This window comes from Hibiscus syriacus, unplaced genomic scaffold (genome assembly GCF_006381635.1).
Source record: "Hibiscus syriacus cultivar Baekdansim isolate YM2019G1 unplaced genomic scaffold, ASM638163v2 tig00000340_pilon, whole genome shotgun sequence".
In the NCBI taxonomy this organism is placed as follows: Eukaryota; Viridiplantae; Streptophyta; class Magnoliopsida; order Malvales; family Malvaceae; genus Hibiscus; species Hibiscus syriacus.
In genome coordinates, this window is record NW_024061783.1 from 3,522,634 (window position 1) to 3,543,428 (window position 20,795).

At 32.9% G+C, this 20,795-nt stretch overlaps 1 protein-coding gene across 1 annotated transcript; it reads left to right on the plus strand.

The window, feature by feature from the left end:
* Positions 1-467: 467 nt before the first annotated feature.
* LOC120190725 lies at positions 468-2,714 on the plus strand. Its single transcript, XM_039193798.1, has one exon. It carries the CDS (start codon positions 468-470, stop codon positions 2,712-2,714), a length of 2,247 nt encoding a protein of 748 aa, XP_039049729.1.
* The last annotated feature ends 18,081 nt before the right edge of the window (positions 2,715-20,795 follow it).

The window sequence follows — 20,795 nt, forward strand, 5'->3', positions numbered from 1 at the left end:
CTAGCAATGGTAGAATTTGGGTTCTTTGGAGGAAGGGCATTAATCTTTCTGTCATTCAAAATTCTGATCAATGCATTACACTCAGAGGTTCTCACCAAGGTACTCCTATGTTTATTTCGACTATTTATGGTAGTAATGATGGTATTGCTAGAAGACAACTTTGGCAGACCTTAAGAGAAGTTGATCATATTGTTAATAAGTCAGCATGGATTTTAGGAGGGGATTTTAATATTATCTTGCACTCCCATGAAAGTACTGACCATGAAGTCCTTGGCCATTATCTCACTTCTGATATGAAAGACTTCCAAGACTTAGCTCAAGAGCTTGAAATCCATGACCACCCTTACTTTGGCCCTTCATTCACTTGGTCCAATAAGCAAAAAGAATTCTTTCTTGCAAGGAAACTTGACAGGGTCATGATAAACTCTAATTGAGCTTCTATTTTCCAGCACTCTTTTGTTGAGTTCATGGCACCAGGAGTCTCAGACCATTGCATGTCTCTAACATGGCTAGTCAAAGAAGTTCCTGCTAATAGGCCAAAGCCGTTCAAATTCTTCAATTTTTGGGCTACTCATCCAAGCTTCATAAATGTAGTAAGTCATTCATGGTCCCAACCTGCTCATGGCGATCCTATGCAAATTCTCCTTACTAAACTTAAAAGACTCAAAGTATGTCTTAAGTGTTCTAATAAGGAAAATTATAGCAATCTCTCTGATCGAATCAAGCTTAAAAGAATAGAGTTGGAACATCAACAACTACTCACTTTAAAGGGACATGACACAATCGATAAGGAACTATTATTACAAAAAGAGCTGAATACTTTGGAAGATTCTGAAGTTGCGTTCCTTAAGCAAAAGGCAAAAGTGCAGTTGATTAAAGATGGAGATAAAAATTCCAGATTTTTCTATTCGATGATTTCTTTTAAAAACAAAAGGGATACTGTCCGAGTTCTTGTGGATGATCAAGGCAATAGATTGGAGTCCTTTGAAACAATGTCAAAAGAAGTAATCTCATTCTTTTCCAATCTGATTAGAACAACTGACAACCTAGTCAAAGATATCGATCCTATTCTTCTCAAAGACCTTTTCAACTATTCATTGACATATGAAGCTTCTTCTAGCCTTGTTAAGGATATTACTCGAGAAAAAATCCAGAAAGCAGTTTTCTGCCAAGGTAATGATAAAGCTTCTGGACCCGACGGTTTCGCCCCTTTCTTCTTCAAGAACTCTTGGAATATAGTGGGTGAGGATGTTGTAGCTGCTATTAAATTCTTATTTCTCAATGCTAAAATTCACCATGCTTTTAACTCTACTATTATTGCTCTTGTTCCTAAAGTTCCAAATCCGAGTGCAGTTAAAGACTATCGGCCTATCTCTTGTTGTTCTGTTATCAACAAAATCATTACCAAAATCATCGTTAGAAGATTGACTGATGTTCTCCCAGAGATTATTACTTTGAATCAAACAACTTTCATCAGAGGAAGGAGCATTATAGATAATACCCTCCTTGCACAGGAGATGGTTAAAGGCTATGCAAGGAAATCCATTTCCCCGAGATGCGCTCTGAAGATCGACCTTCATAAAGCTTTTGATTCCATTCACTGGGGATTCATCATTCAAATTCTTAAAGCTCTCAATCTCCCTATTGCTTTCAATGCTTGGATCGAAGCTTGTTTCACAGGAGCAAGGTACTCCATTTCTTTTAATGGTACCTTAATCGGCTATTTTAAAGGAGTTAGAGGCCTAAGGCAGAGAGACCCTTTATCCCCCTACCTTTTTGTTCTTGCAATGAATATTTTATCCATAATGCTAAATTTAGTTGCCGAAAGAGGAATGCTTGGCTTCCATCTAAAGTGTAGGAAAATTGGTCTTACTCATCTCTCGTTTGCTGACGATTTATTGATCTTTTGCAAAGGTAATGTTGACTATGTTGTTGGTGTTCTCACTACTCTTGACCAATTCTATGATGTCTTTGGGCTCAAGCTGAATCCTGCCAAATGTGAGATTTTTGCTGCGGGGATTCATCCAAGAATCATGGAGAATTTAAAAATTATTACAGGGTTTAAAATTGGAAATCTCCCTGTTCATTATCTTGGTATTCCTCTTGTCACCCGTAAACTTACTGAAAAGGATTGCCAAGCTTTAATCGACAATATCAAGCTCAAACTTCATCACTGGTCTAACAGAAATCTCAGTTATGCAGGCCGATTAGAGCTCATCAGATCAGTCTTATTCAATGTCAGCAGCTACTGGTGCAGACAACTTGTTCTACCAGCTTCCATTCTTAAAAAAGTGGATCAGATTTGCTCCAGGTACTTCTGGAAAGGAGCAGATAAATCTGCTGCTGGTGCTCGTGTGAGTTGGGATAAAATTTGTATTTCCAAATCAGAAGGTGGCCTCGGATTGAAGAACATTAAAACTTGGAACAAAGCTTGTCTCATTATCCTCATCCGGAAAATATTAGCAGGAGACGGATCCCTGTGGGTAGCGTGGCTTAAGGCATATGTCTTTAAGGAGCAGGATTTTTGGCACTATCAAGCAGCAACTAACTTAAGTTGGACCATCAACAGGATCTTAAAATCAAGAGTTGAAGCTCTTCCATTCCTTTCCACCGGTTCTCCGCAAGCTAATGAAATTTGGGACTTGATTCGTTGCAAAGGGCAGACTGTTATATGGCACAAACTCATTTGGTTCCCATTCCTAAGTTCATCTTAATTGCTTGGATGGCTCTGCTCAACAAATTGCCTATAAGAGACATACTTCTTAAAATGGGAATTACCACCGACAGTATTTGCGTTAATTGCAGTACCTCTTATGAATCAAGAGACCATCTCTTTTCACAATGTACAATGGCAGTGGAACTCTGGAATTCAATTCTGAAACTTAATAGGGTGAATACCATTTTCTTATCATGGGATGAAATGGTCATAAAGGCTTGTTCATTATGGAAAGGGAAGTCTTTGCTCAGCACCATTCTGAAAATTTCATGGACTGTTGTTATTTACACTTTGTGGCAGGAAAGAAATCAGAGAAATTTTCAAGGAAGGAGTAGAACGACCGCCTGCCTGCTAAAGGAGGTTAAAGAAGTTACTGGAATCCGTCTTAGGGGAACTAATATTAATAGACTTGATAGTACTAACTTACGGCTTTGTAGCGTTTGGGGTATAGTATAACCAATCATTTTGAGTTGGTTGTTTTGATTATTTGTTATTGATTGGTTGTATCTTTAATTTTGCATTGGGTAATAAAATAAGAATTATCCAAAAACAAAAACAAAAAACAAAAAAACTAAACATCACCAAAGCATATTTATTAGCTAGGTTATCATGAAGTGAAATTAATGAACCTAATCTTTTATATGCAAACAATGCTACAAGATCCCTTAAATTTATTTCAAGCAATACTATCACCTCAAACAAGATCCCATCTGCCTTCGTTGTCTCGAAGAACGCCACCACTGACAGCTGTCGTAGAGTCAGGATTGACAGCACCATCTGTGTTCACCTTCAAGACACCGGAGGGAGGCCCATTGCTTTATGTGTCTATGGACAGTTTTACAGGACTTCATGGCAGCACGGTTTCGCAACACTTTCGCCAAGGAGACGGCCGAGCGAATAACTTCCGATATGAAGCCCAAACACCATGTAGGCATATCTTCACCCGCCGAGTCACGAGGAGGAGGAACCGCCATGATCCTCTGGATGGTAATATCATCAAGGAGGTGTTTCATGCGTTGAAAGTTCCAGCTCCCATAAGAGGAAATATAGTCTCGCATAGTGGCACTCTCATCAAAAGACACATTCGGTGAAAGGGTCTCCACCAAGGGTTTAGTGCCAGGTATCCAAGAGTCGGTCCAAAAGTGCGTTTTCCTACCATCTCTCAGGAACCATCAGACATTATCCCAAATGAAGTTCCAAATCCGACCAAGGGACTTCTAGACATAGGAACTGATAGTGGTGATGTGTGTCGGACGTTGATCCCTAACTTCATATTTCGATCGAAGCACCTGAACCCAGAGAGCATCCTGTTTAATTAAAAAAAAATATCTCATCTTAGTGAGGTAAGCATCGTTTTGGGTACGGATCGACCGGATACCCAAACCACCACTTAATTACCGTTGACAACATTGTTTCCACTTGGCAAGTGTCATATTATGCTTTTCACCCCAAATAAAATGACGGGCCATTTGCTCAATGTTGTCACATATGCCACGTGGAATTGCCACCGTTTGCATAAAGTCATTTAGAAAAGGTTAGGATTTTAGACTATAAAATCAAAAAAAAAAATCAAGAGGGGTGAATTGAATTTTTGAAAACTTCGGGAATTGAGGAGAAAAGATAGGAAAATTTGTATAAAAATTTATAGTAATTCAATTTTTTTAATGAAGTTTACATCTACTAGACCTGATAAATTTGACTCGTACCCGATTATCCTAACTGATTTACTCAATCCGAGAATCAATATAGACCTGAACATAATGATCTAAAATTGATCCGAGACCCTAAATAAACTGAATCAAATCGAAATCGACCCGAATTTTAGGTGGACCGAAAGCAAACTGAATCAAAATCAACCCGAACCGAAAGTAACTCAAACTGAAATAACCATAACCGAAAATAACCCGAATCAAAAGTAACCCGAATATGATTTATCCATATCCAAATCGAACCGAACTTCGCCCCGATTTTAACCTGATCATTGATTCTAAGTAAATGAATCATTTATTTATATTATCATCATCATCATCATCATCATCATCATCATCATCATCATCATCATCATCATCATCATCATCATCATCATCATCATCATCATCATCATCATCTACTTTTGGCATTGAAAATGGTAAAATGATTGAATATTTATTCTCATTTTATTTTATACTACTAGTAATCATCACATGAGATCAAATGATAATACTTCTAGTAATAATTTAATGGTTTAATATAATTTTTCTTTAGTTAAAAAATTATTTTTATATATGATGCAATAACTTCTAAATTATTTCAAAATATTATTTGATATGAATGATTATAAATTAAAATTACTCAAACAAAAATTCTAATTTATGTGATAACTTTTATTCACATTATTTAGACGATTAACTATAGTTAACTTTAATAGAAAATAAATTTTAAATATAAGTGTTAAATAAAGAGCTCTCTTTCAAAACTGATATGAAAATATAAACCAAGTCAAATATTAACACTCAATTATTCTTGTATGTTAAACACAGTTATATATTTTTTAAAATAATTTCTTAAAACTTAAAAAAATTGTCTCACAAAATTAAACTGAAGTATTCAACCATATTAAATCTTATAATATTAATAAACACAAGTAACATATGCATCAACTATTAAACTTTGTTGTAGTTCAATCCATATTAAAGCCAAAAAACTCATCATCTTTCGTAGCTGCATAAAAAACAACAAAACAATTATTAATTTATTTAAATTATTAGTGAAAGAGGAAATTAAGCAATGTGTTGAAAACATTTTTGTATTTCGATATAACAAATTAGTTTAAATAAATTTTAAGATTTTACAAATGATTTTCTAAATATATTTGGTTCAATTAATCAAATATCAAATTATTACTCCAAGTCTTTTAAGATCAATTTCAAACCTTACTAAATGTGTAAAATTGTGTTTTATACTTAATATATTTTTGAAACAATTTTCACAAAGTATTTTGAACCAAAAATCAAGCCTAAAATCAATTTTTCAGAGTGATGCACAGATGCACCAATCCATGCATCGATGCACCATGAATTAAATTGAACATCGAATGCATTTCATGCATCGATGCACATACCATGCACCGATGCACTGAGGATTTTATGAAAACATCGAATGCATTTGATGCATCGATGCACCAGCCATGCATCGATGCACTCTGGCTATTTTGAAACATCGAATGCACTTGATGCATCGATGCACTCTTAGTGCACCAATGCACTAAGGATCCAACGATCAAAATATTTGAATTTTACATTGATGCACCGATGCACCATGGGTATGCATCAAAGCACTGACGCTCCCAATTGTTTTTAATTAATTGTTTTCACACTTAAACGGCTATATTGACTCCACTAATCATCACCAATGTTCAGAAGTGATTCAAGGTGTATTTAAGCAAGCTTAGAAGCCATTGATCAATAACAAGAAACATCAAGCAACTAGAATCAAGAGAGAATCAAAGAGAAAACATCAAACCTCAAGTTTGAGCATTTCAAGCCTATTTTTCATTCAATATTCATTTTGCTTTCAAGAACACTTATTGTGCTAAATTGTATTCAATTTTTGAGTGTTCCTTTCTTTGTTCTAGAATTGTACAAACAATCTACCTTGTGAGGATTTCCTTGTAAGTTTGCAAATTTGTATTGTTCTCTTTGGGAGAGAGTGTTCTCAAGAATTTGGGGTATAATTCTTGAGGGCTTATAAGGTTACTCTTTGTCCTCAAAAGAAAGAAAAATTAGTGAATTTATGGAAAATCCTTAGTGTGGATAGCTAAGGTAATGGACATAGACTTTGGTTGAGAAAGTCGAACCACTCTAAATCGCAGTGCAAATTTCTTTCAATTTTCTGCAAAAACTTCTACCAAAATTTTAATTGCCAATTCACCCTCTCTTGGCCATATTCGTCAATAGATCAACTCAACAATTGGTATCTGAGCCTAACTCATTTGAAGGTTTAATCTCCTCTTGAGTCGATTCGGGAAGAGTTACATCGATAATCAAATTCATCAATGGCCTCTACTTCAAACTTCGACTCCGTTCTCGATTCGATGCCCGTAAACAAGCCTCATTTCTTTAATGGGGCTAATTATGCCTATTGGAAAAATAGGATGATGTACTTCATTCAAGCAAGTGACATGGGAGCATGGAATGTCGTAGAAGAATGATACTTCAAGCCTCTCACTCATCCAAGATTATGGAGTGAAGGAGAGACAAAAATGTTCCAACTCAACTCCAAAGCCATCCATATCATATTTTTTGCTCTTGGACCAGATGAATACGGAAGAGTTTCATCTTGTACAACCGCCAAAGAAATATGGGACAAACTTCAAGTCACTCATGAAGGTACCGATGAGGTAAAGAAATCTAAAATTAGTATTCTAACGCATAGCTATGAAAATTTCATGATGAAACCAAATGAAGATATCAAAGCTATGACGAATAGATTCTCAACGATTGTCAATGGTCTCAAATCATATGGAGAGATCATTTCAAATGAAAAACTTGTGAGGAAGTTAGTCTACTCCCTCCTAAAATCGTGGCAATAAAAGAAAACGACAATCATCGAGTCTAAGGATCTAAAGTCCTTAACTCTTGAAGAGATAATCGGTTCACTCCTCACTCATGAAATGATGCTTGAAGATGAGGTGAACCTTGATAAGATTGAAGAGACACCAAAGGAGAAGGAGAAGAAGAAAAACATTGGAGTTGCTCTCAAATCCACAAAAAATGAGAGTGATTCGGATGAAGATGACGATGACGATGACGAGGAAATAGAATTGTTTGCCAAACGGTTCAAAAAAATGATGAGACCTTACCGAGGAAGAAAATTCAAATGAAATGAAGGCCTCAAAAATGAACTAAAAGAGAAGGATCCGATCATTTGCTATGAATGCAAAACGCCGGGGCATGTCAAATATGATTGCCCACAATTGAAGAGAAAGGGTCAATCAAAGAATAAGCACAAGGCTCATGTGGCTACATGGAGTGATGAAGAAGGTTCCGATGAAGAGGAACAAGAAGTAGCAAACTTGTGCTTGATGGCATTCGGGGAAGATTCTAAGGTAACCTCTAACTCATCTGATTTTGATGATTTATCCTATGATGAGTTATTAGAGGAATATAATGGGTTGACTTCGGATTATGAGAAATTGTTTTTAAAATATAAAAATGATGTTTCAAAATTGAAAAATGAAAATAAACTCATATCCAAAACCAACAACGATCTTGAAAGTAAAATCAAAGATTTGCAAATCAAACTAGAAGAGTTTGAAAAGAAAAATTTGGATTTGCAAAATTTACTTTTTAAGGTCAATGATGATCTTAAAACTTCTTTTGATAAAGTTGGAACAAAACGTTTTGAAAATGGAGAAAATTCAAAATCCAACTTTGTTAGAAAAAGTTTTAAAAACTACAATCATAGAGGTCCCCAAAGAACCTCTAATGGAAAAATCGTTAGAAGTATATGGGTTCCTAAAGAGCTCATTACTACTAAAGATAAGGATATCCTACACAAATAATACCTAAGGGGACTAGGTTTTGGAAACTAATGAATATGGACCCAAAAGAATTTGGGTTCCAAAAATTAGAAATTAATCTATGTTTGTAGGAAAAGGAGCATTGCTACAAGGCATGGGAAACAAATCCAAATTCATGGTACCTTGATAGTGGATGCTCAAGACACATGACCGGAGACAAAACCCGATTCAGTGAGTTTAACGCCAAAAATAGAGGAGAAGTGACTTTTGGTGATGATTCAAAAGGTCACATTGAAGGTATTAGTACTATTGGTAATACCTCTTCCATACAAATTAAGAATGTTTTATATGTGAATGGATTAAAGCATAATCTATTGAGTATTAGTCAATTTTGTGATATGGGATTCAATTTCATGTTTGATATTAATGGTTGTAAAGTCATTAACATTGCATCTAATCAGATTATGCTTGTTGGTCATAGAATAGGAAACATATACATGGTGCATTTAGATTCTATTGATATGACTAATTTGTGCCTAGTTGCTAAGGATGAACATGATAGTTGGTTATGGCATAGGAGACTAGGACATGCTAGTATGAGTGTTTTACAATGGCTAATTCAAGGTGATTTAGTTCGAGGGTTGACTAAACTTAAATTTGATAATGATAAAATCTGTGATGCTTGTGCTAAAGGAAAACAAAAACGAGTTTCTTTTAAATCCATTAATGACGTATCAACTAGTAGAGTATTACAATTGATCCATATAGATCTTTTTGGGCCAACTAGGACTACTAGCTTGGGTGGAAAACAATATGCATTTGTCTTGGTAGATGACTATTCTAGATATACTTGGGTTCTATTCTTAAGTACTAAAGATGAAGCATTAGAAAATTTCATCACATTTTCAAAACTAATCCAAAACGAAAAAGGTTACTCTATCACTAGTGTTAGAAGTGATCATGGCACTGAATTTGAAAATCTTGGATTTAATGAGTTTTGTAATTCTAATGGTATTAGCCATAATTTTTCAGCACCTAGAACCCCTAAAAAAATGGAGTTGTTGAGAGGAAAAATCGAACTTTAGAAGAAATGGTTAGAACCATGCTTTGTGAAAATAATTTGCCAAAATATTTTTGGGCGGAAGCCACAATTACCGCTTGTTATGTTTTAAATCGAGTAATGATTAGGCCAATTTTAAAGAAAACTCCATATGAAATTTTCAAAAATAAAAAGCCTAACATTAGCTATTTTCATCCTTTTGGATGTAAATGTTTTGTTTTAAATAACAGTAAAGAAAACCTTGGCAAATTTGATGCTAAAAGTGATGAAGGAATTTTTCTGGGTTATTCCTTAAATTCTAAAGCTTATCGAGTATTTAATAAAAGAACTTTAGTTGTAGAAGAGTCTATACATGTTGTTTTCGATGATAATCCCCTTCCGAGGAAGGATTCTTGTATGAATGATGATGTAGGTATTATAAATACAAATAAAGTTAGACATGACGTTGAAGAACCATCATCAAAGGAAGAAACCAAAGATGAGGCAACTCATGATCCTCTTGAGAATCCAACCATTGAAGAAAGGGAAGTATCTTATCCAAGAGAGTACAACTATGTCAAGGATGGTGAGATTATAGGTGATCCATCCAAAGGGGTAACAACTCAATCTTCTCTTAGAAATATTTGTAATTATGTTGCATTTATTTCATGCATAGAGCCTAAGAATATTAAAGAAACATCAAAAGATGAACATTGGATTATGGCTATGCAAGAAGAATAAATCAATTTGAGAGAAGTAAAGTATGGACATTAGTTGAAAGGCTTAATAATAAATCTACTGTAGGTACTAGATGGATATTTAGGAATAAGCTTGATGAGAGTGGTAATATAGTGAGAAACAAGGCTAGACTTGTTGCTCAAGGGTATACTCAAGAAGAGGGCATAGACTATGATGAAACATACGCTCCCGTAGCTAGGATGGAATCAATTAGAATGTTATTAGCATTTGCATGTTTTCATGAATTTAAATTAGATCAAATGGATGTTAAAAGTGCATTTTTAAATGGTTTTATAAAGGAAGAAGTGTATGTGGAACAACCTCCAGGTTTTGAAGATTCAAAATTTCCAGATCATGTTCTTAAGTTGACAAAAGTGCTTTATGGTTTAAAACAAGCTCCTAGAGCTTGGTATGAAAGACTGTCAAATTTTTTAATTGAAAAATGTTTTTTAAAAGGGAAGGTTGACACTACATTATTTTTAAAGCATAAAGGTAAAGATTTATTAGTAGTTCAAATTTATGTTGATAATATAATATTTGGTTCTACTAATGATATTCTTTGCCAATAATTTTTATGCTAATGCAAAGCGAATTTGAAATGAGCATGATGGGGGAGCTCTCATTTTTTTGGGACTCCAAATCAAGCAAAGAAAAGATGGCATCTTCATCAATCAAGCTAAGTACGTCAAAGATATGCTCAAGAAGTTTGGACTGGAAAATGGGAAACTTCATGACACTCCAATGAGCTCTTCTACAAAGCTTGACTTGGATGAAGGAGGTAAATATGTAGATGTTAAATTATATAGGTCAATGATTGGATCTTTACTTTATCTAACTGCAAGTAGACCTGACATTATGTTTAGTGTTTGCTTATGTGCTAGATTTCAATCATGCCCTAAGAAATCACATTTACTAGCTGTTAAGAGAATCTTTAGATACCTTAAGGACACTCCTAGTTTAGGACTTTGGTATCCTAGAGACTCTAGCTTTAGCTTGCATGCCTTTTATGATGCGGATTATGGAAGATGCAAATTAGATAGGAAAAACACCTCAGGAACTTGCCAATTCCTTGGAAATATGCTAATTTCTTGGTTTTCAAAGAAACAAAACTGTGTTGCATTATCTACCACTGAAGTCGAATACATTTCAGCTGGTAGTTGTTGTGCACAAGTTTTATGGGTGAAACAACAACTTTTTGATTATGGAATTGAAGTAGGTACCATTCCTATCAAGTGTGACAATACTAGTGCTATTTGTCTCACTAAAAATTCCATCCAACACTCTAGAACTAAGCACATTGAAATAAGACATCACTTCATTAGAGACCATATCACTAAGGAAGATGTAGTTCTAGAATTTGTTGATACTTTGCACCAATTAGCGAATATCTTTACAAAACCTTTAGACAAGGAAATATTTTGGACACTTAGGAGAGAATTAGGTTTGACCAACCTATCTTCACTTAGTGTTTAAAATAATTTTAGCACTTTTAAGACTAAATGAAAATTGCTTAATTTTTGATTGCATTCATTGCTATTAGTTAGGGGGGGTCTATGATTCTTGATGAAAATTAATTTTATGTTCAAATATAGTTTAAAGATTAATTTGATTGTTTGAACGTGATTAATTTTCAATATATGAGTTGCCAATACCACTAGAGAAAATTAATTTAGCATTTTGAGTATTTTAAAATGGATTTTTGTCATTTCTGTGCTTAGTGCATCGATTCACTTAACAGTGCATCGATGCATCCCTTTGAATGTGCATCGATTCATCATGTTGATGCATCGATGCACGCCTTGAATGTGCATCGATGCACATGGTCATGCATCGATGCATCCATCGGGTTTTGGGGATTTAAAAGCTTATTTATCTCAAACCCTAAAAACTATCATCTCTAGCCATTCGCCCCTCCCACTCTAAAAATCTCCATTCTTGCTCAAAATCAACGATTTTTAGTCGGAATCTTCAAGTTCTTCAACTTTCAAACCTGCTTATATCATTAAATCGTGCAAAACAACTCCTCATCCCTCTCAATCCGAATTTTCAAGGTAATATTTAAAAAAAACTCTATTTTATTGATTTTTTATTTTAGAACTAGTTTTGATTAGTTCTAGGATGAACATTATATCGGACATTGATTGTTTGTTGGTTCTAAACTAGATTTTACTACCAATTTCGTCAAAAACAAACAATTTTTCAAGATTTTTCTTTGAATTTCAAAATTTAAAAAAAATCGAAAATTAGTAATATTTTTGATTTAATTGTGTTGTTTTCATGAAAACTATATTATGATATTATTAAAAAGTTTCAAAACATGCCCATTAGGATATGGTTTAGAGAACCTTGAATTATTGAGGACTCATTTGAGTTTTGGGATTGATTATGCATACATGTGTTTCAAATTGCAGGTGATATTCCTTATTCCGATTTCCTTTAATCATGTCAAATCCTAAACGACCTAGGTCATCTTCGAGTCGGTCAAACCAAAACCGTCCTCTCATTCCTCAACCTCCTAATCTTGTTCCTCCTCCACCTTCATCTCTATTAGGATCTTGTTTTAACATGCCTGAGCGTCGTAGAGACAAATTGTACTCTAGGTACAGAAACTCTTTCCAAACTTATAGAATCCGTGAAGAATGTATTCCTTCGCTTCAAGCTATGGTTGACATTGATTTCGAATACCTTCCGATTCTTAAAGCTTGGAAGCTTGATAAATTGTTTAAGCTTAAACCTATCGTCTATCAATAATTTGTCCGCATTTTCTATTCCAATGAGGTGTGTATTCAAAATGTAACTCAATGTGGAACTATAGCCATTAGATCCTATCTTTTAGGCCAATATATTAATATTGACCCCGAGACTATAGTTTTCCGATTTGGATTAGATGATAATGGTGTATATAATGAAAATGAAAATGTGGAATATCCCTATGTTCCAAACTTAAGTGTTAGTACTCTACGATCTCATCACGATTGTTTTCTCCATTTGATGATCTCTTGGTGGTTTAGACCATCCGGAGGTAGGTACTCCACACTTCGTGCTAGGGATTTATGGTGGATGTATTGTCTTAAAAATAAAATTAAAATAAATATGCCCCACATTATATTCAGTCAACTAGTGGACATCATAAACATTGTTCCTTCAAAACATATTGAAACATTGATTTATGGATGTCTTCTTAGTAACCTCTTTATCAAACTTGGTCTAGACGTTTCTATTGACAATCCTATCCCACTTCAAAATCATATCAATCTCACAACCTTGAAGAAAGAGGATTGGAAACAAGACGAGGTTACCGGTCAATGGGTTTTTAGACCCGGAAAGCAAACTCCGGGAGCTAGTTCCTCACGAGCTGCTCCTAGCTCCTCTCGTGCTCCTCCTCCTCCAGCTCCGGCTGATGACGATGATCCTGAATTTCAACAACTTATGCAAGACATTGATGACCACGTCCCTGATGACGAGCCTACACCGGAACCAGCTCCACAAGAAGAACAAATGCCTCCGTATTTTCGTTCGTTTTTGGAGACATTTGATTTACGGTATGCGTCCATGGATTCACGCTTCACATTCATTGAGTCCAGCTCTCTACCTTGGGAGCTCGACAACAAGATATGAATGATCGTTTGGATGCACTCTCGCTTGAGATGAGAGCTCGTTACCCTCCTCCTCCTCCCGATCTTTCAATGGATGAATAGACTTATCTTTCATTGTTTTTGGGTTGAAGTTGAATTGTTAAAACATTTTGGATTAACTTTTTTTGATCGTTGGATGACTGTTTGATATTTTATATATATTTTGGTTTATTACAACATATGCATCATTTATTTTTTAGTTGCAATATGACCAATTTACCATTTCACATTTTTATTATGAATATTGATTATGAAACTAATGGCTAACTCTCTTTTTGATTGTGATCTTAGAAGCTTAACCTATATATATATATAGATATTTAATCAATTGGCTATGGTTTTCAAACCTTGTTCAAATCGATTTTAAGTCTTTTTGATTTAACAAAAAGGGGAGAAATGTTAAGTGTTAAAATGTTTTAAAAGGGAGAAGTGTTATAGTAAGGGGGAGTAATTTTTCTAAATTGAATTTGATTTCAAATTTTTAGAAAATCTTAAAATAACACAAATGTTTTGTTATATCAAAAAAGGGGGAGATTGTTGAAAACATTTTTGTATTTCGATATAACAAATTAGTTTAAATAAATTTTAAGATTTTACAAATGATTTTCTAAATATATTCGATTCAATTAATCGAATATCAAATTATTATTCCAAGTCTTTTAAGATCAATTTCAAACCTTACTAAATGTGTAAAATTGTGTTTTATACTTAATATATTTTTGAAACAATTTTCACAAAGTATTTTGAACCAAAAATCAAGCCTAAAATCAATTTTTCAGAGTGATGCACCGATGCACCAATCCATGCATCGATGCACCATGAATTAAATTGAACATCAAATGCATTTCATGCATTGATGCACATACCATGCACCGATGCACTGAGGATTTTATGAAAACATCGAATGCATTTGATGCATCGATGCACCAGCCATGCATCGATGCACTCTGGCTATTTTGAAACATCGAATGCACTTGATGCATCGATGCACTCTTAGTGCACCGATGCACTAAGGGTCCAACGGTCAAAATATTTGAATTTTACACTGATGCACCGATGCACCATGGGTATGCATCGATGCACTGACGCTCCCAATTGTTTTTAATTAATTGTTTTCACACTTAAACGGCTATATTGACTCCACTAATCATCCCCAACGTTCAGAAGTGATTCAAGGTGTATTTAAGCAAGCTTAGAAGCCATTGATCAATAACAAGAAACATCAAGCAACTAGAATCAAGAGAGAATAAAAGAGAAAGCATCAAACCTCAAGTTTGAGCATTTCAAGCCTATTTTTCATTCAATATTCATTTGCTTTCAAGAACACTTATTGTGCTCAATTGTATTCAATTTTTGAGTGTTCTTTTCTTTGTTCTAGAATTGTGCAAACAATCTACCTTGTGAGGATTTCCTTGTAAGTTTGCAAATTTGTATTGTTCTCTTTGGGATAGAGTGTTCTCAAGAATTTAGGGTATAATTCTTGAGGGTTTGTAAGGTTACTCTTTGTCCTCAAAAGAAAGACAAATTAGTGAATTTGTGGAAAATCCTTAGTGTAGATAGCTAAGGTAGTGGACGTAGATTTTGGTTGAGAAAGTCGAACCACTCTAAATCGATGTGCAAATTTCTTTCAATTTTCTACAAAAGCTTCCACCAAAATTTTAATTGCCAATTCAACCCCCCTCATGGCCATATTCGTCAACCGATCAACTCAACACAAAGTAAATTTCAATTTAAAACAAACATATGTGATAAACTAGTAATTCAAGAAGATAATATAATTAAATAATTTTATTATAAGAAAGAAAAAGAAAAAGAAATAATGAAAAACTTACATTCGTTATAGTAAATGTGATAAATATCTAATGATAAAATAATATAAAAATAAAATTAAAATAAAATATATATTTTTAAATGTGATAAATGTCTAGATAATCGGTTATAGTAAAAGTAAAAAATTGTTGAGGGCTAATATTATAATCAATCCTAAAATCTATTAGGATTTATAAAGTTATTTTTATAATTTCAAAAATTTCAATTTGATCTTCAATTTTAAATTTTAAATATTTATTGATTTGATTGATTTAAACTAAAACTTTTAGCCACAAATTTAGGATTTGACAATATATTGTCGCATAAATTTTTTGAATTATAAGTAATAAATAGCAGCACCGACGCTTATGATGACAAAGAACGACGACGGTTGACTCGAATCAAAAGCAACTCAAATTGACCATAAATGTAAAAGTTGACCCAAATCGAAACAAATCTGAATTCACCTGAACTGAAACCAAATGATCCGATATTGAACTGACTTGAAACCAACGACTCGATATTAACCTGAATCGAAAGCCAACTGATCTAATTTTGTGTAACACCCATAATCCGTACAATTGTACCTATACAGATTATAGATGTCACTCGAATTTCTAAAACCATTTTCTAATTCAAAAGTAATTTAAAAAATTATTTTCTTAAAATGGTAACTGATATTATAAAAATATCATATCATATAAATTATGTTTCATTATAACAAATTTAATTCAAAAGATTTTTTATGAATAGTATCGTGAACAGTGAATAGTGAACAATGAAGGTATCGGTACACTATAACAGGGTATCGATACCTCTGTAGCATTCTGGAAAAATTTTAACGTTGGATGTTTGATTGATAAATTTCCATTTTGTTTCTAAATTTGTTCAACAAAACAAATAAAACATTAATAAGTACATGTCACTATCTAAGTCAAATTCCATCATAGGATGTCTTACTGATATTGTAATATACTCCTCGATGCTTGATGTCACTTTGAACTCTTTATTCCACTACGGACTTTTTACCTATGCATGAAAATCATCACACGCTAAGCATATACTTATTGAGACAATTTAAAACAATAAACAGTGCAATACAATTCATGCATGAATATCAATGTCAAAATCAAATGACATAAAATCATGTTACCAACATATCCAATATTTTACCATGATCAAAATAATATAACTGAGTATAAAATTTCTTACCAATATACTTGCCATTTATTCCATAAGCTCGTAAGCTTAATTTCATGCTTACCATTTATTAACCAATAATCTATAAAACCATAGACAATAACCCATTATAAAACCCTAAAGACCCTGGGTATTAAAATACCTGCACCATAGTGCTAAACATGCACTAAGCTTACGCCATAGTGCTAATCCGGATAATACACATAAGGTCGTGCCCACCACCTACACTAAGCTTATGCTATAGCGCTAATCTGGACATAAACCTGCACTTGGTGTCCTTATACACTATAGTGCTACTATAAACCTGCAGCTGCTATACTCTATGGGATGCCAACTATACCCTATCCCTCAATGACTTACTTGGGCATATAATCTATTTTATTTGATCCATCCATGGAAAAGTATATTATCATAATTTAACATTGGACATTTTATACCCAAAATAACATTCATGGTAAAATATCACATTTTCCATATTCAATGCATTATAATTTCATACCTTGACATATCAATGTCATGTCAATTTATAAAAATATGACATAATATCATGCTGATATAAACAATGTCGACTTATCGCAAGTCTTTCGGATGATATATAAAACATCCATGTACAATTTCATGCATGTATTGCACTCACCTTGACACTTTATGTCTTTCAAAATATGTGCCTCATTATTGTCCCCAATAAACCCTTTTTATTACTTGACTTGCTTTAATCGCAAATCAATCATGATCTGTATAAATCACAAATTCATAATGATATATATGTTAGTGTTGTACTAACATAAACATATCCCAAAATAACTCCATAATATACTTGAAACCCATTTTCTATCAAAATACTCAATATTTAATAATTTCTTTTAACATTGGAACCAACTTTTCCAATTTATATAAAATGGTCGTTCACCATTTTATCACTTTAAAATTTCAATACAAAAAATCCAGTATTGAAAGTATTATCAACCAAGTACCCATACAAATACATAATTACAATAAACACTCCCAAACAAATTTGAAATTTGCATTAAAATCACCAAACTTTCTAAACTTCCCAAACTAATCAAATTTCACATTCTAACACTCATTTTAATTCCAAAACAACAATTTTCAGCATATTACACCAATTATATAACACTTAAACAACAACCCATCAATTTTCCAAAATTGTCGAATTGATCCCCCAACTTTTCAAATGTTATAAAATGGTCCCTAAATTTTCTAAGACTTGTAGAATACTTCCTTCATCATTTCCAACCCATATATAATTTTCCATAATTTTTCTCACTCAAACAATCCATGGCCGAAACTTAAAGAACAAGTTTTTAGAAAGATTAAACATGTTCTAATCATCATACATGCTTGAATATGAATCTACTACCTCACAAACATCAAGATCCATCATTAATTTCATGATCCCTTATATGAACACAAACTATAAAATTTGGGATCTTTAAATACCAACAAGATTATCATGCAATATTGGTACCAAATGATAGCGTTTTTCGCGTATAAAAATTTATATTTTACGGCATACTCAAAATCCAAATGAAATTGCTTAAAAATGGAATTGAAGCTTTCTCTCACCTTTGAAGAAACCCACGACAACTTGGAGAAGAATATGAGCAATTTGGATGAAATGTTAGGTACATTTCATCTTATTTTACAATAAATTCCACTATAAATGAATAAAATATTCATTTAATTGAGATAAGACCAAATCACCCTTAATGAATCTTCATATTCACCATAAAATCAAGACACCTCATCCTTATCATCTTTCAAAGTCAAATATGTATTAATTTGACTTTAATTTAAGAAATTTCCCATGAATTTTTCAAATATTGCGTTTTAGTCACTAAATTCCACTATTTCGGTTAAATCTGAAAAATTGCACATTTGCAAACCAAATTTCTCTGATCTAAAATATTAAAATAATATTTCCAACCATTTAAAAACATCCTTCAAATTTTTGTAAAATTCCAATTCGATCTTAATTTCTAATTCCTTACCGGCTTTAACCCTTTCTAATTTTTCTTTACTAAAATTCTAAATCAAAAAATATGTTTTCTATAAAACTCCACTCTCAAGAGTAAACTATCTATTAATGGAATAACATTCCTTTTAGGAAATTATCACTTAATTCCTCAAACTTTTCCCAATTTTTTACTTTGACCATCAAACTTTCAAAATTTTTATTTTGGTCATTATATGAATTTTTGGGGTATTACATTTTGACCCAACCCGAAAACTAATCGATCCAATTTTGACCCTAACCGAACTAAATTTATATAGACCTAAACTAGATCCGATCTGATCTGAACCGAATCTGAACCAAATGTAGCCCGATCTGAAATGACCCAATCCGAAATGACCCAATCCAAACCCGATCCGAATGACCTGATTACCACCTCTAATATCCACTACCTTAGCTCCTCACTAATGATTTCTAACAAATTCACTAATTTGTTATTTCGTTTTCTATGCTCAAGAGTAATATTTTACAAATTTCCCAGTTTTCAATGGCTAAACTAGAACAACCCCTTTTCAACAAAGGACAAGAATCGTGTAAATAAGAAAACATCTACAATATTGGTGTTTACAATTTAAGCTTACTAAAACACTCTATTTACAATAGAAAATGAAAATAAGAATGAAACAGTTTTTTTCTTGATGTGGATTGCTTGGATAGGTGTTGTAACATTCTTCAAGTGTATTCAACTTGTTTTTATATATAGGAATAAGTTTGTGACAGTTTTTAGCCTTTGGGAACTTAATTGCTGCAAAATAAAATTTCCCAGACCATATAGTATTGATACTCAGGATAGGAGTATTTGTACTGCCTTAATAACTTTTTAAATAAAACTAGATGTTAAAGACTTTTGGGCCACATCAGTATCGGTACTAGGGTCATGGTATCGATATTACTTTGAGTATCGATACCAAAATTGCATTATGGAATCTGAACACTTTTGAAGACTTCTTATCGGTACTATCATTTGGGTGTCGATACTTTGCTTGCCTTTAGTATCTATATTACAAAAACGATATCGGTACTATTAATGAGGTATCGATATTGTAAGCACAATATCAATACTTCTTTGCCAAAAAAATGTTCTTGTGTTCAAATTCTTGTTTAATGGACTTTGAATTATTTTTGAAAGCTTTGAATAAATTCAATCAAGTCCAAATTTTTTTTACCCTTTTCGATACAACAAAACATTTGAAAAATGACATTGGCAAGACTTCTTAATAAAACATTAATGAAAAAGAGAAGTATGTTGAAAAATATTTAAGCTCCTCATTTTTCATTCTTGAAATTGAATTTTTCAAACATATATTTCTCCCTCTTTTTGTTATATCGCAAATAATTCAAACTTATAATTTCAAAATAACACTGGAGAGTAAGTAAAAATTTTAACATAAACTCTTTTTGAGAAGTCAAAACTCCTCCTCAACAAAAGCATTCCTGGAAAAAAAATTTGACTCTAAAAACTTGACACTAAAAAACTATTGAATTTTAACAAAGATAAACAAACATATTAGTAACACATGAAATTCAATAAATATTAGTCTATTCTACTTTATGCAATATTAACATGAGACATTAAAGCTCATATGCATAAAGCTTTCTAAAAATGTTATGCATTTGAAAATTTTGATATTAATTGTTAGAGAAATATCATTACAACAAAAAACACATGCATAAACATTTAAATTTAAGGTCAAAAATAAAATTTTGTAAAAAACATATTTTTGTAAAAAACATTAGAAAACAAATTTGACAAAAATATCATTATGATGAACTAAAAATTTAATTAAAATCATTGAAACTTTAAAATGTTCACCATAACACATTTTAACAAGCATGAGAAAAATTAATCATTTATGCTAAAAAGTCATGCATGCATAAAAAAAAATAGGCAACCAATATATAGAAACAAAAACATGAAATTTAGAGGTTTCACATTCGTTTCCTTGTGCGGTTAGAGCATTTGAATTTCTTCACTTTTGTTAACATTGCTCCCACACACCTACAAGAGACATTCATTTGGATTTTGCTATCCAAATTGCTTTGGATTCTTGATTGTTAGTGCAAATGTTTGTCTAATTTTAAAATGTTTTCTAAGTGTTAAAGGACAAGTATGTTTCATGTGA

Coding starts and splice junctions, on each gene's coding strand:
- LOC120190725 (XM_039193798.1), top strand. CDS start 468: ATGGCACCAGGAGTCTCAGACCATTGCATGTCTCTAACATGGCTAGTC.